This window comes from Lycium barbarum, chromosome 2, assembly GCF_019175385.1.
Source record: "Lycium barbarum isolate Lr01 chromosome 2, ASM1917538v2, whole genome shotgun sequence".
NCBI lineage: Eukaryota > Viridiplantae > Streptophyta > Magnoliopsida > Solanales > Solanaceae > Lycium > Lycium barbarum.
Window position 1 is genome coordinate 118,111,482 of NC_083338.1, and position 25,430 is coordinate 118,136,911.

General features: G+C 35.6%; 1 protein-coding gene and 1 pseudogene across 1 annotated transcript in view; one reads left to right on the forward strand and one right to left on the reverse strand.

Moving 5' to 3' along the window:
* The first annotated feature begins 1,211 nt into the window (after positions 1-1,211).
* Positions 1,212-8,929, forward strand: LOC132628801 (GDSL esterase/lipase 2-like; annotated as a pseudogene).
* A 3,001-nt stretch (positions 8,930-11,930) lies between these two features.
* Positions 11,931-25,430, reverse strand: part of LOC132626903 (exocyst complex component SEC10b-like) — a 37,262-nt gene continuing 23,762 nt past the window's right edge. Inside the window, exons 16-25 of the mRNA XM_060341934.1 lie at positions 23,551-23,604; positions 21,660-21,788; positions 21,464-21,556; positions 21,211-21,357; positions 20,923-21,020; positions 20,584-20,668; positions 15,802-15,860; positions 12,829-12,927; positions 12,661-12,744; positions 11,931-12,326 (exon numbers count right to left, since the gene is read on the reverse strand). Coding sequence (XP_060197917.1) covers positions 12,257-12,326; positions 12,661-12,744; positions 12,829-12,927; positions 15,802-15,860; positions 20,584-20,668; positions 20,923-21,020; positions 21,211-21,357; positions 21,464-21,556; positions 21,660-21,788; positions 23,551-23,604 — 918 coding nt within the window. The 3' untranslated portion in view covers positions 11,931-12,256. The remainder of the gene's footprint in view (positions 12,327-12,660; positions 12,745-12,828; positions 12,928-15,801; positions 15,861-20,583; positions 20,669-20,922; positions 21,021-21,210; positions 21,358-21,463; positions 21,557-21,659; positions 21,789-23,550; positions 23,605-25,430) is intronic.

Sequence of the window (25,430 nt, forward strand, 5' to 3'; positions counted from 1 at the left end):
CGGCAATAGCTGCCCTCTGTTCCTGCAACATTTCAAAAATTAAACGCAAGTTAATATCATCCGGGGTATCCGGCACTTTTCGGCCTTGTGCCCGGGACAAAGTAATTGAATTGTGAGTATTTAAGGGATCGGTGGCCGGCGGGGCGACATTCTCCTGGTTCACGGTGTTCTGTTAGTTGAGGTCCTCCCTCGAATCAACGGAGTTTAGGTCAATGGGTTCTGCTGGTAAGCCCCGTAGCCCACTGTTCTCATTTTCGGCCACAATCTCGTTGTTATTGACGTGACCAGATTATCCACTGCTTGCCATTTGGTCCGTTTTCACAGAGACGAACAAAAGATTTTTTCAATCTTAATGGGTAAGAGATAGAAACCAAGATCAAAGACCACTATTATCCTAGCCCCACGGTGGGCACCAAACTGTTTACCCCGAATTTAAGTAATCAATTGAATTTGTAAGTGAGGTATAGGATATGTGGATGAACTTTATTCTATTTTGGGTTTATGAGATACAATTATGGATTTGTGTACTATAGCATGCATACGTGAATATATACGCTAATGATTTAAATAAAGATATGGATGTTTATGATTAAGCCAACTATGTTAAATGGATAAGCATAAAATGCCACTGATCCGGACCAAAAGAGAGAGAGAGAGAGCTTCAATATATTTTCTATTGCAATGTTCTTGATCTTGGAAAAGCTAACCCTTAAAAGTAGGGAAATGCCTCCTATTTATAGTTTTGCCTTATGGGCCTTGCATACAACATAAATCCTTTTTCAGAATAAAGTAAACCCTAAAAGGATAAGGTTGGGTCGTACGGTCTGACACCCGTACGGTCGTCGGTAAAATGTGACAGAACGATGTTGACGCGTGGCGATTTTATAACTGATTAACCCGACTAACGGCCACGATCAACTCGGTCATACTGAAACCGGATCAACGGCCACGATCAACTCGGTCATACTGAAACCGGACCAACGGCCACGATCAACTCGGTCATGCTGATATCGGACTGGCTGTGATGCGGAGTTTGGTCCGGTGATAACAGACCAAACAAATTCTCTTCACTTTTCTCAGATCAGCCGGTGCAATATCACCAGTTCTAAGGGAAGACTCGGTGATCATGCCTGTCTCTTCTTATCTCCGATCCCCGGTCTCGTCGGTAATTTGAAGTAGAATTCTAGTGCAAAAAATTACAGTTGCTAACTATGGCCTTGTTTCATGGCTCCATCATTATTTGGTTGTCTCGAATTGCCATACCATTAGGGTGTCTTGGCGGCTATTATTATGAAAGAATATCATCAGTTCGAAAAGCCCTCTTTGTGTTTGGTGATTCCCACTTTGATGCTGGGAATAACGACTATATCAATATTACTACTCAATTCCAAGCTAATTGGTGGCCTTACGGTGAATCCTTCTTCAACCTTCCTAGTGGCAGATTTTCTGATGGTCATCTTATTCCTGATTTTATTGGTACCGTTAAATCTCTACTCTTTATATTGAATCAGATATTGAGTTTGTCTGTATCCCACCACGATACCTTATGTATTGTATAAAAATATTATCATATGCAATAATATGTAAATTTATTTTGTTGTTTTTAGCCGAATATCTTAAACTGCCACTCATTCCATCGTATTTCGAGATTGGCGAAGACCGATTTGTTCATGGAGTAAATTTCGCATCAGGGGGATCTGGATGTTTAGCTGAATCTTATCCTGGCTTTGTAAGTGATTTTTCTATTCCCATTTTGATTCATGCTTTGACCAGAAATTTAAATCAAGAAAGAATTAAAATTTTGTGAGTACAGTTTGTTTAATGTAGGGATTTCACGCTTAACATAAAAAACGATCCAAATCGAAGATCGTTAAACAATCAGCATTTCTTTAGGAAACTTGATTTTGTTTTGATTAATCTAGTTTAGTTTGGTTTTATGTTAAAAAAAAGAAGAAAAAAAAAGAAGTAAATAGTCGAACCAGACCTACAAAAATATGTTCACAATTTTTATGATTATATAAGATGCAATAATGTTTATTTTCTATATAAAAAAAATATCTAATATACTTTGTCATCTAAATTTTATTTTTATCATTTGTTTTTTCAATAATAAGCTAATGACTTTTAGATCTTAAGTTAAGGCTATTTCTTAAAAGAAAACGTCGAAACCGAGCTCATTTCAGTAAAGAGACAAAAAGAATGTTAACTTCGCTAATTATCTAACTTAGATCAATTCACATTTCTCTGTTTCCATACAGTTGATTCCAATGACGTCATAATCGATCAACAGTATACAGTGACAACTAGTTGTGTGTTGTCTATTGACAGTGCTTTTAAAATATTTTGTTAGAAAATTGAATTTGATACATGTTACACTAAGTATTTAATTGGTTATTCATTAAACTTTTCGACTGTTAGTCATGTTTTAAGTTAGTGAATATAAATCGAGAAAAATCGTTCAACTAATCCAAATCGACAATAATTAAATCGATAATTTGATCGATATTTGGTTTAATTTGATTTTAATAGTTAAGAAACTGGCATAGGGAATTTAATTTTAATTTTAATTTTAACCAAAAATTAATTAAATCAAAACATGAATATTTCTAGTTGAATCCCTAGTTTGATTGGCTCGATCGGGTCATCGGATGGGTCATTTGCACGATTGCCCTTCAAAGGCACTGGTCTTTAATTTTTACCCCTCAAATTAGTGATCTTTAATTTTTTTCCTTCGCTAAAAATCCCTTGGTTTCGGGTTCGAACCCCCGCTCAGTTAAAATTAAAAAAAAAAAATCGCAAGGTAGAGTTTGGATTCGCAAGACAGACTCTGCCTTGTGAAATTTCTTTTTTTTATTAAGCTGGGGTTCGAACCCAGATCCTCGGGCATTAGGCGAAGGGAAAAAATTAAAGACCAGTGCCTTTGAAGGCCAATCCGCACAAAAAAATGTCATCGGATGAGTCAGGTCATTGGGCCTATTATGAGTTAGGCCCAGATAGTGACTTTCTGAAGCCCAACTATCTTATGACGTTCTTGTCATTATTCTCGGGCAATTCGCAGAATTGGCCTTCTTTTGGGGTGGTCTTTAGCTTTTGCCCCTCAAGTTGGTGGTCTTTAATTTTTGCCCTTCATCTAAAATTCATGGGTTTCGGGTTCGAACCCCCACTTAGTCAGAAATTTTTAAAAACAATCGCAAGGCAGAGTTTGAATTTCGCTCTGCCCCCTTCGGCAGACTTTTAGTTATGCTTAACTAAAAGTCTGCCGGAGGGGGTAGAATGCCTTAAGGAAAAGTTCCGCCTTATGGGGCATATTTTTAGTTATGCCTTAACTAAAAGTGTGCCCCATAAGACATAACTAAAAGTATGTCTCATAAGGCGGAACTTTTCCCATAAGGCGGAACTAAAAGTATGCCCCATAAGCAAAGTTTATGCCTTAAGGAAAAATTCTACCTTATGGGGCATACTTTTGGTTATGCCTTAACTAAAAGCCTGCCCCATAAGGCATAACTAAACTATGCCTTAAGGAAAAGTTTTGCCTTATGGGGCAGACTTTTAGTTATGCCGGATCCGGCATAACTTTAGTTTTTCCTTAAGGCGTGTATGTCGGATCCGGCATACTCGTCCCCTAGCCCTGCCTTGCGAAATTATTTTTTTATTTTATGCCTAAGCGGGGGTTCGAACCCAGAACCTCATGTATTCGCCCACCTTTTCAAGCGAAGGGCAAAACTTAAAGACCACAAATATGAGGGGTAAAATTTAAAGATCACAAATATGAGGAGAAAAATTTAAAGACCACCCCAAAAGAAGGGCAATCCGCGCAAACAAATGATTATTCTCAACTCAATTCTAAGGCCCAACACAGTTAAAATGGAGCAACTTAGCCCCTTTGTTAATTAATTTGTACAGTCAAACCTCTCTATAACGATATTATTGGGTCCAAAATCTTTTGGCTACTATAGCGAATGAATGTTATACACTTATAGCAATATAAACATTTAAATAATATTTTAATGTTATCGGTAAAAAAGATGCATAAAATTTAATTTTTCATTTTAATTGTTAAATCATAAGCTTAATCGCACTTTGTGTAATGAAGAAAAATCTTTTAATGATGGAAATATACATTCATATAATATTCTTTGTCAAAATAGTGTATTAAAGTATCAAAATCTCTAGACCTGTTATTGGTAATCTTAGAGATTTTATTTCTATAAAAATGATTAATTATTATATTATAAAAAAAAAAAAGATAGTTCTTATAGAAGGATAATTTTATAAAGAGCGTATTGATATAAAAACGGTTGTTGCTTCTATAGGTAAAAAACTGTTATAAAGAGGTACAATATAACATAAAAAAATCGATTCCGAAAAAAAACTTAGTTATTATAGAATTGTGCTATTATATGAGAATGTCAATATAGAGAAATCTGAATATACATAATAACTTCAATCTCTGTGTGTATGTCTGTCGGCATTTTTATATTTTTCTCCAATCACTTAATACGTGCAATTTTAAGTACCCGAATAATATTAGCTATCAATTCTGAGGATTTCTTTTGAGTAAAATATCCAAGTCACTCTTAATTTTCTTAAAAGAAATTAGTGTTGGCATGATCACATGATGTACTCACTAGGTTCTACCATTATAGATTTAGTAATTGCAAAAATTACAGTCAAATACCATTCGGTCATCTAGTTTACAAAGTATGTACACAGAGTATAGGTAGTGAATAGTTTATACTAAATATACATATAATATACATACCTATACATAACATATACAACCGAAGTGTATAGGTAGCATATACTTCGGCCATATTTGGGAAACTAGTTCGCCGAAGGGTACATTTACATAAGTTTGCCTTAGTAAATTGCCGAAAAATCGCATAAATTTTGTGCCTGAAAATTCTATCTAAATCTTACGTGTTATTACGTCAAATAAAAATAAACAGAAGCTTCTGAGGAATTTGTAATATATTTACCTTTAGTTTTTCATAACAATTTTATCTTTCAACATAGTAGATTGCTTGTGTACTCCTCGTTTTACTAAAATTATATCACTAACGAACTTTTATTTTCAAAATTGCAGGTTATTGACCTTAAATCACAATTAAAATATTTCAAGAAGGTGGTGAATGATTTGAAGAAGAAGTTTGGAGAAAAAAAGTCTAAACGACTTCTCTCCAATGCTGTATACATGTTTAGTGTTGGGACTAATGATTACAATAACTTTATAAACGAGCCAAATCCAAAGGATGAGTATGTAAAGATGGTAATTGGCAATTTGACATCTGTTCTGAAGGTAATTACACTATTGCTAGTTTTTCCATTTTTTCGCATAATTATTTTCTATAGATTACTTTTGATTTTAACTAATCTTCTAAATTTGAAAAAAAAATAGCAAAAATGTAGCTGAAGTTTGTGACTTTATTACAATTTCATGTAATGCAACCAATATGACTCGATAAATGGATGTGGTTGGGGTGGAGGATATATAGTAAAGAGAATTAAGGCAACGAAAATGATGTAGTCGGAATGTTGCCTAACAATTAATGAAGTTAAATAATAGTAGAGTTCAGAATCATAGTAGAGGCAAAAAGAACTAGATGATATATTTTGTCCTACGTAGACCTTTATAGATAAAGTTAAATGATATTTGTATTGATGAAAGATAGCAAGTACTTTGTAAAATAATTGACGCACACAAATTAATTAGGATAAATTGTTATGGAAAAATAAAACTAGTAAGAATCAAAATATGTATCTTTATTTTTTTTTTGGAAAATTTACTTATCATAGCTATCTCTAAGACCTATTTATGAATAATAACTCCCTTTTATTTTATTTATTTTTCATAGCTAAAATATTTTCTTAAATTACACATCGTAACTATTGTCCTATATTTCACAAGTTCATCTTTTAAATTGATTTTCTCTCACCTACCAAATCTATCTTCTCCCTCACCCCTCTTTCTCTCTCTCTGTTCCCTCTCCTATCCCAGATCTCGTTTCCCTTACCCCTCCCTCCCTCCTCCATCTCCACCACAATGCCACTGTCAACACCAAAAACAGCGGTACCCCCAGATCTCTTTTGCCCTTACCCCTCCCTCCCTCCTCCATCTCCACCAAAAAAGTAGCCGTCATTTGGTTGAACTTCTGCACACTTTCTTTGATTATATTTGTTTGGATTAATCTCTTGGGAAACAACACCTGCAGTTGGTACATGAATTGAGACTCAATCTGTGACTGAAATCTGGTAATGAGGGAGAATTGACACTCCCATTTGTTCACTTCAACTAAAATTCTTTCCTGCTCACCACCTGTTTGAAATTTTACCTCAAAAAAGGATTTAGTTATTGCTTACCTAATCTCCGGAGCAATCAAAAGAGGCCCTACTCGCCACTCTTTTCTGTGAAGATTAACGCCTCCCTAAGCTTCTCCAGTAAATCGTTATGAAGATTTGGGCAACTAAATGTCGTTTTCACGATTTTTATATTTTGCTTTATTTCAATGTATTCAACTTTTTTTGGTGTAAATATAGTGAATGTTCCAAATATAAGCCTGTTTTTGCTTCACTTTATTTTCACGATTTTTATAATTCGCTGTATTTCAATGTATTTATCTTTTTTTGGTGTAAATATAGTGAATGTTCCGATGGGGCATTTGTAAACAATGATATAGAGCCGCCGGGACATTTGTATTTCCCTGTATTTCAAAACGACGAAATACAGCCGCTGATGTATTTACGTGTATTTCAAAAATTGAAATACAACTGAATCGAGCAAAACGATGTATTCTGGGAGACTTCTGTATTTTTGGAAAATTATGTGCTGAGTTTTTTTGAATTCAAAAAGTTTGGAATGAAGTAATTTGGAAAGAGAAATGTGAGCTGTTATGGAAATTCAGTCGTTATGTGTGATACATGGTTGATTTAATTTGACTTACCATTTAAAATGAAAAAAGAGAATCTGTTCCATAAATACAGCCTATTTTTACTCTGCCGGATTTTGTATTTCCGTGGATTTCAAAATCTGCCGGATTTTTGTATTTCCGTGTATTTCAAAAACGCGAATACAACCGAATACAATAGAAGCTAGCTACGGTTTGTAAATACAGAAAACATAGCTATAAATTGTTAGAAGCTATTAAAAGGTAGCTGTTTATGTAAGTTTCACTTATTTTTTGTGGGGTCTACTGAGCTTTATTATTACTCTTGCTGTAGCATAAGATTTGTTTAATTTTTTTGCATTTAATTCAACAGGGAATATACGAAGAAGGAGGGAGAAAATTTGCCTTCCTAAACTTGGGTCCTTTGGGTTGTACACCAGGTTCTAGGGCTCTTAATAAAAGTGGTGACTGCATTGAAGAACCGACAACCCTTGCAAAAATACACAATTCAGCTTTGTCTAAAATGCTAAAGCATCTAGACTAGCAGTTACCTGGATTTAAGTATTCCTTGTTTTATTTCTTCAAATTTGCTAATGAAAGAATTGACAATCCTTCAAAATATGGTAAGTTCCTCTGTCCCTTTTGAAGTATTAATCTGAATTATGTTATAACATCTCATTTCATATTTATACATTGTTATATAAGAAGACGTATATAATCAACATCTTATTGCATCATCGGGTATGACTGTATATGAAAACAGTTATACATGCATATGTAACATTTAATTGTTAAATATGCAAATGATGCTAATTGTTGATAGTTCATATTGTAATGTATCTAATATCTCTTGTAATTTGAATGATTCATGTCCTAATATTTATAAGGACTTGCAAACTGCATCCATATTATGTTAAAGGTCCTGAGTTTAACATAGTACCAAAATAGATCAAGAATCAAAGATTGACAATCATCCACCAACAAGATATTATTATATACTTGTGATTAGTAAAAAAAATTAGACCTACACGTAAAAGTATATTGTAAACCATAAAATTATATAATAATTAAAAATGAAAACTCTCTAATGATTTGAACTTTTAGACCAGATGATTAACTCAATTTGATATGAGTAGGTTCTATGTTACATGATATAGTGACACATGCGAGTAGAAAAACAGAACTTTCACTGACAATGTAGACACGAAAATACACACTAGACTTAGTTTTGTTCTATTTCTAAAAATCAATAGTACTTGTTGGACAATTACATTTTTGTAGGTTCTATGATTTTCTAACATGTATATATTTGCATTGGGGTAGGCTTTACAACATCTAAAATAGCTTGTTGTGGGACGGGTCCATCTAGAGGAATTTATAGTTGTGGAGGCAAGAGAGAAGTAAAAGAGTACGAACTGTGCGAAAATGTCAAGGAGTACATGTTTTTTGACTCTGGTCATCTCACTGAAGTGGCATACAAACAAGTTGCTGAATTAATGTGGAAGGGAACTATGAATGTTATTGAGCCTTACAACTTAAACTCATTTTTTAATTTACCAGCATAGTTTAAATTGGTGACATTATTGAATAAACAACAATTCTATTACAATGGTTTTACATATTTGATGACTTCGAGTCTCATGAATCCGTCGTGCTCCAGATATAGAACCTGTCATTGTATGAATATGAAATTGGAGAACGGTTGAATGCAAATAAATTCCCTTTGATTAGATAAGTGTATCTTTGCTTTTTTTTTTTTTTTTACTTTGTTCTACTTCATTTAACTCTCTCTCTCTATCTCTCTCTGTTTTCTTGTTGGTTTTTAGTGGAATAATTCGTTATTTATTATGGAAATTTGGGGTGTACATGGACCAGATTGGTTCGGATTTTTTAAACACCAAACAAACCAATTGCGTCAGGTTTTTAAATTTATACACCAAACCAAACTAATAAAATTTGGGTTTTCTCGGGTTATTTGATTTTCTCGGGTTATTCGGGTTTTTTTCCGGAATAGTCTTGATACAAAACATATAACTTTTACTTAAAATATTTCTTTAGTCCTAGTAAGATACAACAATGTAATTAACGTGTTTCATAAGAAAATAATACAAAATGTGAGAAGAGTGATGATATTGTATTAAAATATTCAACAAAAGATAATAAAATTGGTTAAAATAAATATTGCTAATTAATAAGCCATAAAGAAAATGACCATAATCTAAAAATACTAGGTCATGCTAAAATAAGTACGGCTAATAAGTATTAATTACAAGAAAAGAAAAAAAACTTAAGTTATATATTTTCATTCTCTAAACCAATTATGCAAAGCTAAAGAATAGATATCCAACATGATTGTCATTCCTAGTTGTAAATTGAATTTCTTTTGTTAGTATTACCGTTGAGTTGGTTTTGGTTTGGACTTTATATGAGTTACTAACATCCATGGGATATAAAACTTATTCATATTCAAAATCCTATATTCAAGCTTGAATAATACGATAATAGATAAAAAAAAAACTATGAAAACATTTAAGAAATATTTATAAATTACATTACAAATAAATATTTTTATGTATAAAATATTTTAAAAATTGAATACATGTAATGACGAGTTGGTTTGGTTGCATTTGACTTTTTTTAGCTAAAACCAAACCAAACCAATTATGGTCGGGTTTTTTTTTTCAACACTAAACCAAGTCAAACCAAACCACTAGTCAGGTTTTTTTCTTGGTTTGACTCGGTTTATCGGTTTGGTGCGGTTTGTCGGTTTACTTTGTACGCCCCTAATGGTAATTAAGAATAATTCAATTAGATTTTCGAATTATTTCCATAATACGGAGCCTCAGTAATTAATGTTATGGCCCTTGTTGTGCCTATACAGTCAAACATCTCTATAGCAGCATCGTTGGGTCTGAAATATTTTGGCTGTTATAGCAAATTGCTATTATACACCTATAACAGCATTGACATTTAAATAATATGTCGCTGTTATAGGCAAAAAAAATGTATGAAATCTAAATTTTCATTTTTAATTGTCAAATCCTAAGCTTAATCACACTTTTATAACAAAGGGAAATCTTTTAATGATGAAAATATATATTCATTTAATATTCTTTGTTATAAATATTGTATTAAAATTTCAAAATATTTGGTCAAAATCTCTACACTTGTAATTGCTAATCATACATATTCTATTTTTATAAAAATAATTAATTATTATGTTACCAAAAAAGAAAAAACCTGTTATATCGGGGTAATTTTACAAATAGCGTACTGTTATAAAGTTGGTTATTGCTGTTATAGGTAAAATGCTGTTATAAAGAAGTAAAATATAACATAAAAAAAAGTGTTCCGAAAAAACTTTGCTGTTATAGAGAGGTGATGTTATATGCGAGTGCTGTTATAGAGATGTCTGACTGTATTTAATTAGGACTCATAATCTTATTTCTTGATGGAGAAGGAACCAAACTCGTTTTTCTAGGTTTTAGGGAAACTTGGTTATATAAGGGGGGTCTTCTAACATAGAAAGAGACAAGGTTCGAACAAAACTCGTCCACCCAAGTATATTGAAAGAGTTTCAGTGATTAACTTGGAATTGCTGCAGAAGAGGAGACCGACTTGTTGGAAATACTTGTTCACACTTCAAGAGGTATTTCTCCAATTAAACCTAATATCCTATTAGTGCTTTCAGATAGGAAGTTGGACTAATTGTTAGACTAACCATCTCACAATTTATAGTGGAGACACGCGGGAGCGAGTGGAATGAGAGCACCAAGCAAGCTCTAGTGGTGGATTGTCATTCGGATCATTTCAACCAATCAATTTTTCAGTTTTTCTATATTAGCTTATTACTTAAGATGAATATAATTGGGAAAAAACTATTACTGATATGAAAGTTGGAAATAACCTTGATGTGAAAGTGGGGAAATATATAACTTTATATAAGCATGAATATTGGTAAAGCAAATAGCGTGGGATGAAATTTGGATTGGTTGGTTTTGACAACTAGTAGACATGACCATTAAGAACCTCAAAACTTCTTAATGCATCATGAGTTTCCGAGAAACTACAGGGTTGCAATCATATCTTGTAGCAAAAATCTAGTCATGTCTCACCAATCAGATTTGACCTAATGTAAAGTATGTTACATGAGAAACTCAATGCATGCGACTACTTACGTGCTTAAGAAAGGAGTAGTAGTTATGGGTTGTCAGAGTGATAGTTTTGTTCTATTTCATTGATATCATGTCATAGCAGAAATATAAGGTAAGATTGTCTATAATAGACCTAATGTAGTCTTGCCCTTCCGAGCCTCACGCCTAGTGAGAGCATAGTGCACCGAACTTTCCTTTATTAATATTAATAATATTCATAGTTCTAAAACTATCCTTCATTCATTTCGGGCCCCTGCACAAAGATAAGGCAGCCTCAAGTATCTAGTCTTCCCTAGGATAAGTAGATAATAAACCACCACATATGAAGGCAGAATTTTATTAGCAAGTTGGTAACTAGGATCAGTCTCTAAATTTGGTCTACAAGCGGGGGAGCCGCTGCTCATAACTACTAGCTATCCATCTTACTAGATGTGAAGGATGCATACTCTTCTAATTCAAACAGGGAAAACAGATGCTCGTCTAACTCAAAACAACTTTCATTGAAGTAGAGGCAATCTAATAGTCTGTGTGGCCAAGCTTCTAAAATCAACTTATTTGAGAAGTTCTTTTTTTAAAAAAGTATTTTTGGTGAGAAGCAGTTTGTATTTGACCAATTAATTTAAAAAACACTCTTAAGCAAAAATTAGTGTTTGGCCGGGCTTTGAAAAAGTGCTTTTTAAGTGTATCTTCTCAAAAGTGCTTTTCAAAAAAAGTGTTTTTGGGGAAAAAACTACTTTTTTTAGCTTTTGAAAAATAGCATCTGCTACTCTCCAAAAGCACTTATTTTCTCCCAAAAGTTTGGCCAAACACCTCATTTTTTGGGGAAAAAAAAAACACTTTTAGTCTCCCAAAAGCTTGGCCAAACAGGCTATAAGTCTATACCAAGAAAGCTGATATATCTTTCACTCGATCATTAACAATATACCAACAGGCACATCTAGCAAAAATCAAGAGAAACTTTTGCAGGTTTCAAAAACATATATAGCAAAGGGAGAGTGAAGAATCGCCAAATGTAAGCTCATAAAAAAGGGGGTTCATATACCTTAGAACTAGGATGAACTACCTCAAAATTAACAAAACTTCCCCATATTTTCCATCTCAGGATAAAAAAAATCCAATGTGAGATGGAAGAGCTTTGCCATGTAACTGTCAGGTTTATCTAGGCTACCAGCAAAGAAGATTTCTCATCTTCAGAATGTAATTTCTGATCCAACTAAGCTAATTCCACAAGGAGCTGAGTCTTGATGCAAGTTTTGCATTCTTGTAATCATCACGGAGTTGAATAAACCTGAGTTTGCAGACAAAGAAATGTTCATTCAAAAAAGATTTTAGGTTGAAAAGCAGGCCAGCGATAGACACAGAAGAATTCAAAAAACTATCCGTCTTTTGAAACTTTTACAGGCTGAACCATACACAGGATAGAAGTCATTCAGCCTTTTGTTATCTTACTATTCAGAAAACACAATTTTGGTTACTAAAAAACTGTAGTTGACCTGTCACTTGAACACATGCATAACATGAAAAATAACATAAAGTATTGAAGTAATCCTGTGAAAATATGCAGGAAGCACAATCTAGATTTCTGCACACAGTGCACAAGAATATGTCAACATCTTAATTACCTCTGAGCATCTTTCTTAATGCTTGGAGTTCCCTCAAACAACGGGCCTAGACTTTCAGGAGCAACAATAAACACATTTGCAATGCTGAAGCAAAAGTCAAAACAGGAAACATTAGGAGAAAATATGTTTTGTATAAGCCCTAAAAATTTTAGAAACCTCGCAACTTACATTCCAAGCTGTTCAAATTTCTCATCAACCTGAGGGGCATTGAAACTACGAACAAACTCCCCATATTCTGTTATGTCACGCTTCAAACGCAATCCTCCACTGCAGAAGTCAGAGAAATTTTTTCAAAATTATGTCAATTAAGAGTAACATAAGAAGTAGACGAAGCAACTTTGTGCAGATGCACATCACAAATATAGGGATTTACTGAAAGGTCAAAGCAGATACAGAGCATAAAGTTTAAAGTTTTTATAACCATTGAAAGATGCTGGTCTTGTTCCATAGTGCTTTCTTTCCCCAATCCTTCTATTCACTGTGTTTTAATCATGTAAAAGCTGGTTAAAATTGCTTTGCTTTCAAAAGTCACGTGGCAGCTAATTTTCTTCCCTCCAAAATAGAAAATTTTCTTTTAGCTGCTTTCTTCCATTTTTACAGTAAGCCAACCACCTACTGTCCTTCCCCTCTCAGATTTCTGCCTCACCAAACAGGATAACAGAACTCGAAAAGGAAGAAGGATGAATAAACATGACAGTATTCAATGTGATTCGATCAATTATTAATGTCCATGGACGAAGAGGACTAATTTTTCTCAAATATATCCAAGAGGGTAGACTCGCATTTCTCTCACAATGAACTTTTCTCAAGTATTTCCCAAGGTTTATGTTGAAGATAGAGGTGTTAGCCCAAGACCGTCAACTCGTCCCAAACGCCATCAAAGATTGAGACTGAATCTTGGCCCGAGCAACAGTTATAAGTCACTGGCGTGAACTTCTCATCACGATTTTCCCATGAGCAAGGAGGTGGAGGTCAAAGCTGTTAAGTAGTCATGCACATTTTATCAAACCATGTTTACCGTCGTGCATGTAAATGCTGTGCAAGAATGGGGTAATTTGGAAGTGGTTGGCACCATAATTACCAAGCAAGCAGTAGCGGATGCAACACTTAGGCAACTGATTCATCCGAGCTCAATATTTTCGACGTTGAGCATATATCTATATGTGAGAACCTACTAAAATTTAACAAATATTAGATCTGAACCCTTAATTTTAAAAGTACAATGAGTTGAGCGCTAAAAATCTAAAAGGTCGAACCTATCATGTTTAAGTCCTGGATTCGCCTCTGCACACTAGCACCCTGAAGGGTCATCCTCCCTCAATATCCAATGAGCTATCGCCGTGGTATTACTCGGAGGAGACTCGAGCATATGGATCACACCCTCCTATATACATAATACACATCCACACCAACTCAAGGAGGCAGAAGCTCTTATATAGAGGAAACACATCTCCTCGTTACACATTCTGTATATTGTCTTCTTCAAGGCATCTGCTTCCTTTGTTTCTTGTTCTTTTCAGGACATTTCTGATCTGTTGATAGCTTGAAATCAGACTATGTGGCCCCTTAGAAATCGATTTTCACTCTAACAGTGATGTCTTGTGTAGTAGAGACAAACACGATTCTCACACTGAACCAACGGGCCATAATATCTGAAAGATCAAAGTCCAGCCCCTATTCTAGTTGATAAACCAGAGCATCACAACTTAATTCTGTAATATTTTCTCTTATCTCTCAATTTCCTTGATACAACTCTTGATCTCTTTATTGATGACTTGATGCAACTCTCTCTTGATCACTACTCGATTGATGCTAATAAATGAGCAAAAGATCATCAATTTATAGGGAGGATTCCTCCCTGAAAGAGGTCACCATTTTTCACTCAAAATTGAGTCAAGAAACAATGGCCATAAAATAACAACACACATAGGCCAAAAGGAACATCTCTGCTGATGATAAAGCTTAATGATTCAGGATTGGGACATCACAACTTATATACTTTTACCCTGAATGCATAACCAATAAAAATACACTTCTGAGTTTTATTGTCCTCCACTGGCATGCACATATGCAGGACAATCGAAAATCTTTATGTTTGAATTATCAGCAAGTTCGCCGAACCATACCTCTTCAGGAGTCTTAAACTCCATAGCTATCAATGGTGAATATTTAACCAAAAAAGCATGTGATAGAGACTGCTTCAGCCCAGCAGTACTTTGATAGACCAGCATTTGGAAGTGTATACACCATACTCTCTCCAGAAGAACTCTATTCATGCTTTTAGCAACCTCATCGTTTCATTGATCCTTATAAAATCACAGTGTTTGACAATTTCTTGATCTTAGCAAAATTTGCAAACCACTTTCTTCAAATTCTAAATCTTTGTCTTGCTTTACTGTCTCCTTCTCGGTCAAAGTCTTTCTCTTCTTGAAAGTACAAGAACTTTATGCTTGTGCTATCGTTTAGATGAAAAACTTCATGGTCTCCAATTATCAGAGTGCTTATAACTCAAAATACATTTTGTTTTATGCTCTAGTGCGAAAATCAAGCCTTTATGTTTCTATATATGCAATGCTCACATGAATCCATATTTCATGTAATCTAACACAAATAAGTCTTTGGTTGTTCAACAAAGTCCTACCTTTCTCACTCATATGCTAACATTTAATTCAAAGTAACTTTAAGTTCTATGATCTAGTACAAAGACCAAGCGTTTTATGTATGTTTACACTTGCAATGCTCTTAGAAATCTATCTCTCCTGCACTTTGACCACAAAGTAAAGACGATCTCCATCTGATGAATTTTCAGTTTCAGATATGAAGGCTTAGGCTTACAAAGGTCAAAGGCTTTATTATTGAGAAAGTAAAAGGACATGTGATCAATTCGTTCTCCTTTATAACTGATCCATTGCGAGTCACCTCGCCCTATCCATAGGGGAAGAAAGCAAAGTCCTTGCTTGTTCAACAAAATTAGGTTTTTCTCACTTATATGCCTGAGCATCATATACTACAATTTTGTAATGTTAGAATCAGACATAAATGACGTGGCAATTGCTGCAATACCTGTAACTGTGGGACCTTGATATACCTATAAACTACTACTGCTGCTACTACACCAAATAAACAAGAGAAAGGAATTACCTCGGATTAAAAGTGAACTTCTGCCAATGGTTAAGTAATCCTTTGTGCAAGCGATTTCCCTATAAAACATTTTTAAAACATAGTATCACTATAAGAAATTCTGCTTTACAGAGAATCAAAACAGTTGCGATAACTTAGACATGGCTGAATTGTCAGACGCAACATAAATGCATAGCACTAAAATGGATGCAGGGAGACAAGTTTCAATTTCTTTCCAGCATTCGCATAACAAATGTATGTAAAGAACAAATCAACCCTGGATATCTCCTTAGCAGATCAATTTCTTGGGTGGATTTGTTAATTGGTGAATTTGAGAGTTACTGGCTCGGCCATGTGTAAGGTCATAAAAATAACTGAAGATTTTTAGCAAGAAGAAAGGGCTTCTTGTATTTCTGAATGAATATACAATCCATAAGAATGAGTACTTATACATGAGTTCTAAGACTAAATAAGGAAAGACAATATTACACAATCAATTCCTAATCATTTACATCAATACAATATATTCCTAAAATTAAGCTATCAATCTTAATCATCAATATCAAATCAACATCTCAATCTTAATCATTAATACCAAATCAACACTCCCCCTCAAGTTGGTGCAAAGATGTCGCACATGCCCAACTTGCAAACCAGTGTATGAAAAGTCCGTTTGTTGAGGCCTTTAGTAAACACATCAGCTAGTTGTTTTTCTGATGACACGTGGAATAAACTCAAGACACCACCCGTGACTTTTTCTTTGATGAAGTGTCGATCAATTTCAACGTGCTTTGTTCGGTCATGCTGGACTGGATTTCGAGCTATACTGATTGCAGCCTTGTTGTCACAATACAAGGAAAGTTTCCATTTTTTAGACAATCTCAATTCTTCTAGTAACTTTTGTAACCACAAAAGTTCGCAAACACCCTGGGCCATAGCTCTATATTCTGCCTCCGCACTTGATCTAGCAACTACACTTTGCTTCTTGCTTCTCCAAGTGACCAAGTTTCCTCCTACGAGTGTACAGTAACCGGATATAGACCTTCTGTCATCTAAAGATCCAGCCCAATCTGCATCGGTAAAGGCTTCTATTTGGAGGTGACCATGTCTGGAGTAAAGTAGACTTTTTCCTGGAGCAGACTTCAGATACCACAAAATGTGAAAGACAGCTTGCATATGAGGATCTCGAGGATCATGCATAAACTGACTCACTAGGCTATGTCTGGTCTAGTGTGAGAGAGATAAATGAGTCTCCCAACCAGCCTCTGATATCTCTCTTTATCAACTGACTTTCCAACTCCGCTTTGTAGTTTGTGATTGCTTTCAATGGGTGATTCTGCTGGTTTGCAACCTGTCATACCTGTTTCTTTCAAGAGATCCAGAATATACTTTCTTTGAGAAATAAAGATTCCTCTTTTTGATCTAGCAACTTCAATTCCCAAGAAGTACTGCAATTTTCCTAGATCCTTGATCTCAAATTCCTGTGCCAACAACTTCTTCAATCGGGTCATCTCCTCTTTGTCATCTCCTGTCATTACTATGTCATCAACATAAACTATGAGAAGAGTGAGTTTACCCTTTAAATGTCGTATAAAGAGGGTGTGATCCGCATTGCTTTGTTGGTAACCAAAGGAGATCATTGCTTTATAGAATCTGTCAAACCAAGCTCTAGGAGATTGCTTCAATCCGTACAAGGCTTTCTTCAGTCTGCATACCTTTCCTTGACTTTGTTCAGTACCAAAACCAGGAGGAATCTCCATGTACACCTCTTCTTCTAAGTCTCCATGAAGAAACGCATTTTTCGCATCAAACTGTTGCAAGTCCCAGTCAAGATTAGCTGCACAAGATAGAAGAATTCTAATAGTATTCATTTTTGCAACAGGAGCAAATGTCTCTTGATAATCCACTCCAAAAGTCTGAGTGAATCCTTTAGCCACCAATCTTGCTTTGAACCTTTCAATGGAACCATCAGCTTTATGTTTTACAGTGAAGACCCATTTGCAACCAACCAACTTCTTGTCTGGTGGTGATGCGACAAGTTCCCAAGTCTCATTCTTTGATAAGGCCTTCATTTCTTCCATCATAGCTTGCTTCCACTTAGAATCTGCAAAAGCTTCCCTCCAATTCTGGGGAATAGACATAGAAGAAATAGACAAGGCAAAGGCTCTATAGGAGGGCGATAAAGAATTATAGGAAACGAAGTTAGATAAAGGGTGTTTAGTGCAAGATCTGACTCCTTTCCTGTGAGCAATAGGCAAATCTAACTCATTAGGAAGTATAGACAACTCACCAGAAGAAGAAGGTTCGGCTTCGGCAGGTTGCATGATGACTTCTTCTGCTCTATTTCTCCTTGAGTAAGTTATCAAATCAGGCCTATCCAAACGCGCAACAGTCTCCCCCTGAATTCTTTCTCTAATTTTACTTTCTCTTATGGCAGTAGTTTCAATAGTCTCCCCCTGAATTCTTTCTCCAATTTCACTTTCCCTTGTGGCAGTAGTTTCAATAATAGAACTAGGAAAAACCATCTCTTCTTCCTTATAATTCTCCCCCTGAAGAGGTGATGGTGTAATACTGAAATAGGGCTCAGATTCCCGAAAGGTAACATCCATACTGACAAAGAATCTCCTAGAAGGAGGGTGATAACATTTGTACCCTTTCTGTGTTGGAGAATACCCAATAAAGACACATTTAAGAGCTCTAGGTTCAAGTTTCCCAGAGTTCCTAGCGTGAACAAAGCAAACACACCCAAATATCTTTGGAGGAACAGTATAGTCATTTTTACCCTTTAAAGCTTTTAAAGGACTCCGAAAATTAAGAGTTTTAAGTGGCATTCTATTGATGAGGTAGGCAGCTACTAGAATGGCATCCCCCAGTAAGGCTTCGGCATATTCATGGTAAACAAAAGGGATCTTGCTACTTCTAACAAATGCCTATTTTTTCTTTCAGCAACCCCATTTTGTGCATTAGTATAAGGACAACTAGTTTGATGGATTATCCCAAAAAACTCCAAGTAAGCTCCAAAAGTTTTATCCATGTATTCTGTGCCATTGTCAGTTCGAAATATCTTTATCTTAGCCTCAAACTGAGTACAAATCATCTTATGAAATGACTTAAAACAGGAGAAAACTTCACTTTTGGCTTTTAACAGATATACCCATGTCATTCTAGTGCAACAATCGATAAAAGTAACAAACCATCGACTACCAGATAAAGAAAGTGTTTGAGTAGGACCCCAGACATCAGAATGAATAGTCGAAAAGGGAATTGTGCTTTTATTGTCACTCAGAGGATAAGAGTTTTTAGTGTGCTTGGCATATTCACATGCATCACAAGACAAAGATTCAAACTCAGTTCTAGAAAATAAACCAGGGTATGATATTTTTAAAGCAAAAAAAGATGGGTGTCCCAACCGTCTATGCCACTGTATTATTTCTCGGTTGACATCCTTATTTCCTACAAAAAAGGCCTGACCAGAGTCTCGAGTTCCATCGATCAAATATAAGCCATCATGCAATCTACCACTGCCAATCGTTTTCCCTGTATGAAGGTCTTCAAAAACACAATAATCAGGAAAGAATCTGACACTACAGTTTAGTTCTTTGGTGATAGCGCTAACAGATAATAGGTTAATAGGAAAATCAGGCACATGAAGAATGGATGATAAGATAATATCAGGAGTACAAAAGATTGAACCTGTTCCAGAGACAGGGGCTAGGGAGCCATTGGCTATTCTGACATAATCCCCTTTGGGACTAGGAGAATAATTTTGAAGGCCTTTAGAAGAGCCTGTCATGTGTCTATTTGCACCAGAATCAATAATCCAACAATTAAGCTGAGCATTAAAAGCAATACCTGACTGCACATAATTGGGGCTAGCAACACTAGAAGAGTCAAGTTTGTTCAGAAGACGGTGAAGATGTTGAACTTCATCTTGAGACAAAGTCTCTCCAGAAGTAGTGTCACCCATATTATCTGGATGGGAAGGGTTAGAATAGGCCTACGACCCGAGAACTGAAAAAAAAAATCCAGAAAAAAATCGCCGGAAAGTTGGCTGCCACGCCGGAATCCTAATTCCGGTGATTGGAAAAAATCAAAACTGATAGGCATAGGCTCAGAATGTTCCAGCAATCCCAACAGAGAAAAATAATCCAAAAACGAACTGAACGGGAGGAGTTTTTTGTGCGGACAGCCACAAAGAGAGAAAAACTCGACCTCTTTAATAAAACACGGAACCCTAGTGCTGCGAGGGAGAAAACTCACCTCAAAAAGGCAACAATGGCTCTGATACCATGAAGATATTTAGCAAGAAGAAAGGGCTTCTTGTATTTCTGAATGAATATACAATCCATAAGAATGGGTACTTATACATGAGTTCTAAGACTAATTAAGGAAAGACAATATTACACAATCAATTCCTAATCATTTACATCAATACAATATATTCCTAAAATTAAGCTATCTATCTTAATCATCAATATCAAATCAACATCTCAATCTTAATCATTAATACCAAATCAACAATAACCGATTGGGTCAAGGATCAGTTTTCATACATCTAACAGCAGCATTAACCGGGAAATTACAAGAAGATAGTTTTACCAAACAGATAATAAAGAGAAGTGATGACCTGATAGAATCCCTTTAAGAATAGGAAGGGAAGTCTTTCTTTTTGTAGATTGTAAATACTTTTGACAGCACCTTCTTGGTGCTATATAAATAATATACTTAACGTTTCTCGACAAAAAGATACTTGAGAGAATATTTCCAGCATCGAGGGTTTGAACAAAAAGAACAGTAACATACCAGTTCAGTCAGGAAGGCTTGTTTGTTAAGCCCTTCCAGTCCAGTGAATGCCGACTCAAGCACACGGGAAAGATATGCAACGGCACTGGTCGATGGAGACATTATTAGCATATTGGTAAATAATGAAATCAAAAGATGGCCAAAAAGGACATAAAGCAGAAAGATCTTAAATTATACTACAACAGATATAAGAGGAAAGCAATGACAAGATCAACTGAAATTTTGTACTTTGATGTGTTCTTGATGTTTCAAGAATATAACATTTTTCAACTTCTAAAACGGAGAACTATCAAAGACAGACTAACAAATATGCATCTTCTAACTAATATAGGGCTTCACCATGCACAAGCACTTGTGGGCCGATGGTCAGGGATAATGCCATCATCTGGTGATCGATAATCTGTTGCTTTTTGTTCAGTTGACAGTAGCCTTTCCACCTGATAACAGTCAAAGGGGAAACATGATATCAAACAAAATGTTTGGTCTCAGAGGACAGATGAAAGAATTGGAAAACATAACATAGTTGATAAAAGTGACCAATGAGATATTTTGCCTAGTGAGGATAAGGTGTCTTCGTATAGCACATATCAAGCCTAGACAGCAGAATAAATATTCTTCATCACAAACCTCAGCCATGACAGTTTCAATGCACTGTTGGAGCCCCTTACAAGCAACACTCTCTGCACGTGACATAGCTATTGCCATTTCTTCACTGGAGGCAGCATGAGCGCCATCCACAGGAAGTAAAAGCCGCGATATGGAGTTCACAAAATACTGAAAAAAAGCATGAGTTGGTTGTTACAAGAAGCAGCACAAGAATCTAATCACAGCTACAACTACAAAGATTTAAATTGGCTTCACTGGTATCAAACCAACCCACTTGCTGCAAAATAGCCACACTGCTTCCACAACGTTGCACAACCACCATGAAAGATCTGAAACTGCTTTCGCCAGCAGCAGCTGCATTTTCTGCCTATATACCACCAATCATAACATAAGCCAGCCAGTGAGTCTCTAATAGTTAGATGTTATACAATGTACAACACTTTAGATCATGAAAAAGACGGAATAGTTACGGCAGAAGCAGCTGCTGCAGCAACTCTTCGGCTAACACTAGTTCCCAGCAAGTGCCTTTCCCTTAAGGCAGCAGCCTCAGTAAGGCCTTCTCTGGCTCTTTCAAGACCTCCTGTTATGTATTGACTGACCTGTAAAAGGCTAGAGTGGTCAAACAATTGTACAATAACTACTATTAAACCTCAATTCCAAATTAGCTGGGGCTGGTAATATGGATCCTCAATAACAACTCAGCTCTATTTGTCCTGTTTCATTGTATATCTAATAATTCGTCTTTAGGACAAATTATTGGTTATCGGAAACTAGAGATTCTCTAAACCCTGCACTTGTTCGTACATCGAAATATAATTTCTACCCGAACTAAAAGACTCTTGTCAAACACCGGACCTGTTGTAAGTGTACCCAGGGCGAGAACCTAATGTAAGTGTTCCAATAACCTAAGTTGCTCGGACTCGGGTGCGGGTCTCCGATACGGGTACGGATCCAAGTGGCGGATTCGGCATAATGTAAATTTTAAGATTCAGGGGTGCGGATCCGGGTATGGAGACGGGCTCTGAGATTCTAAGAAAATTCAAAATTATAAAAAGTAGAGCTATAAACGTTGAGATCTATTCTATGAAAAACTTAAATGTATATTCTCTGAAACACGAAGCAGCAAAAATGAGACAAAAGTTCTATAATATTGAAGGTATGTCATTTCCCTTATCTTAAATCTATTTTATCATTAATTTTGAGAAATCAAAATCTCTATTTGCCCCAAATTTGTCGATGGACTCCGGTCAGAGTATCCGAACTTGGTTGACCGTATCCCGCTCCCGACCCGTGTCGAGACGGGATCGATAGTTGTTTAGAAATTGAAAAAAAATGGAGACTCTCATGTAATGATACGTATTATGTGCCGTTTTGGGATTCACGTGAAATATTAGCAGAAATAGAGATTTTAGGCGCAATAGAAAGGAATGCTGTAACCGGGGTGGGTGAACCCTCATAGATATCTTGGTTTAGACTTCTAAAGACTGCTTGCGCCCCTTGTTCCTGCTTTAGCCTGTGAGGTATTGCTCTTGTTCTTCTTTTTAGTTTCAGTAATGGTACCTTTTGAGGACATGTTGAGCCTTGGAGACCAAACGTTAAGTTCCATATAACATTACAGATTTCACGAACATTCTGAAGAAGTTACTTTTTACTTTGGTAGGTGGTTATCCTCTTGACGCATAACACTGCCGTAGCATTCTCCATTCCTGTAATCCTAATTTAATTCTGTTGTACAACTTCATCTAGTTGAATTGACTGCATTTAGTCATCTTACTCCATTCTTCTTGTGTTGGCTAAACTTGTAGTATATATGATTTTTTCTTACTTCTACTTTTCCTAAAACCATTACTCTCTTGAGTGCTTCTGCACGGTTCAAAATTTTGGTTTGACTTTTTCGTTAGTTTCATTGATTAACACAATATCTTCTGCAAATAACACACTCCATGGAATCCTATTTTGTATATTATTGATGAACTCATTCATAACTAAGGTAAACAAGTATGGTGTAACCAAAAGATTTTGGGAGATTTCTTTGCCTCTCCCACTCTTTTAACACTTCTCAAAGCTCCTTTATGCCACAATAAAGTAAAAATATAATACCACAGTTTAATGGTACTTTTGCCTTCATCATCAGAGATGTTTCTATACAAATGAAAGATATTTCCACAGGAAAAAGCAAACAGTAAAAATCGATTATTCTGCATTAAAGAAATTGCTAACATGAGTTCTTACATAAGATATATTTTACCTTCTATGAAATTCCTATTTGATTCATGCATACTCCAAATGACATGATGAAAGAACTGTAAGATGTCAACAACAGAAACAAACTATAAACGTAAAAGGAGGTGATGAACTTACTTGGTCCAGAAGGCATGTGAAAACAGGTTTAACGCTAGCAGCAAGTGTAGCAGGCTGTATACAAGACGTATAATCACTTAGCTACTCCCTGTAGGTTTCTAACTATGAAGTATAACAGTTAACAAACAGATAATCATGTTAGGAGAATGGCCTAAAGACGTGTACCAGCAGCAAAAGACACACTAAAAAAGATAACTACAACATACTTGATTACTACAAGACCTTATGTTCTATTAATGTCTTTATAATCATATTTGCAGATTGAGGATGTGGCTTGAACGTGAGATCTTCAAGCTCAAATTGAAGACGTAGGAAAATTCGCACCAGCTCTGCTCAGTTTTCCATGGATAACTAGCAAAAGCATGTCCAGCTAGAGTTACGAGGCTGGGCATCAAAGGTGAAATAGGATAGAAGTGGGGGGTGGTAGTCCTTCAAGTACTTGTTTACCAATTAATTCAATCCCTACTTCTTAAAAGATGAAGCAACATGCAAGGGGTAATTAGTAAAACTGACAAGACTACCGACCAAGGTGTTATCGTCACAAAAGGTAACACTATCCAATAGTACATGAGTATTCAGTACGCATAACAATATTTTAACAGCATCACTGTTTGCTGAAATAAAAGCAAACTACATAACATTCTACTAAATACAATGAGGAGGCAAGATATACACAGGGAAAAGTATTAGATACTTTCTGCTTTTCAGTATCCAGTCTCCAGCTGAGATGCACATATTATGCACTTAGGATATGAGTATCCAAAGTTTATTTTCTCTTTCACTAATTTTCATTTTTTGAATACGAACATCCTAAATATGGGTATGCAAGGGAGAGACTAGAGTAAAAAAGTAAAAGAAGAAAGCATATGACTCTAGCAAACAAATAGAAGGTCTAAACTCTGACCAAGATGGATTTTGTACAAACAAAATTCGGCGACAGATTCTATAGTGCTGTTCAAAAATTCAAAAAAGAGAGAAAAAAACAAGAAATAGTTTGCTATTGTTTAACAGCTGCAGACATTTGTGATTTTTATGGATAATTCGTCAAGGAATACTATGCAAAGGAAGGTCGATAATAATAATAAAATGTAGCTGAGACAGTTGCTTCCAAACTGATGGAAAGTAGGAGATGGAGAAAAAATTATACCATTATTGGCAGATGGCTAATAATGGAGCATGGAAGAAAATTTCCCCGATCGATTCAACTCGGTGACCAACAACATAATGCAAATGCACAATGCTGGAAATGTGATGATTAGACAATAGAATATGGAGGAATCTCTACTGAATGGGAGACTGATAGGGTCAATATGCTACTGCAGTTGATGGAGAAGCTGACACTGGGTGTAAACACAAACGACTACTCGTGGCGGAAAACTAAAAAGCATGATAGATTCTCAGTTAAATCTTGTTATCAAGCTCCTCAGAAAATTTAAACCAGTGAATATGGTCAATGGCCAATGAGAATGGTTTAGAGAACTGAAGCCTCAAAGTGGCTTGTTTTGGATGTTTAGCTCTAGATGAGGCATATCAAGCTAAAGACAATTTGCAGAGAAGAGGAATTAACCTATGTACCTAGCGCTTTTGTTCTTTTTAGGATTCGGCTGAATCTGCAGGCTACATTGTAACTTTACTTGGCAAATCTGGTATACATGATTGAACTTATATTGAATCTAGTGGTAATGCATTCAGCTTAAACAAACAGTAACCAGTTGGCAAGGAAAAGCTAAGGATCAGATGCCGGCATGGAGAAGAATTCCTTAATGTTTATTTTGGACCGTTTGCCTAGAAAGAGACCACATATGTTTCGATTGTTTTGCTAAAAGTTTAAGTGTTCTTAGAATTAAAAGCGTTTTTTTATAGGATTAAAGGTTGGTGTG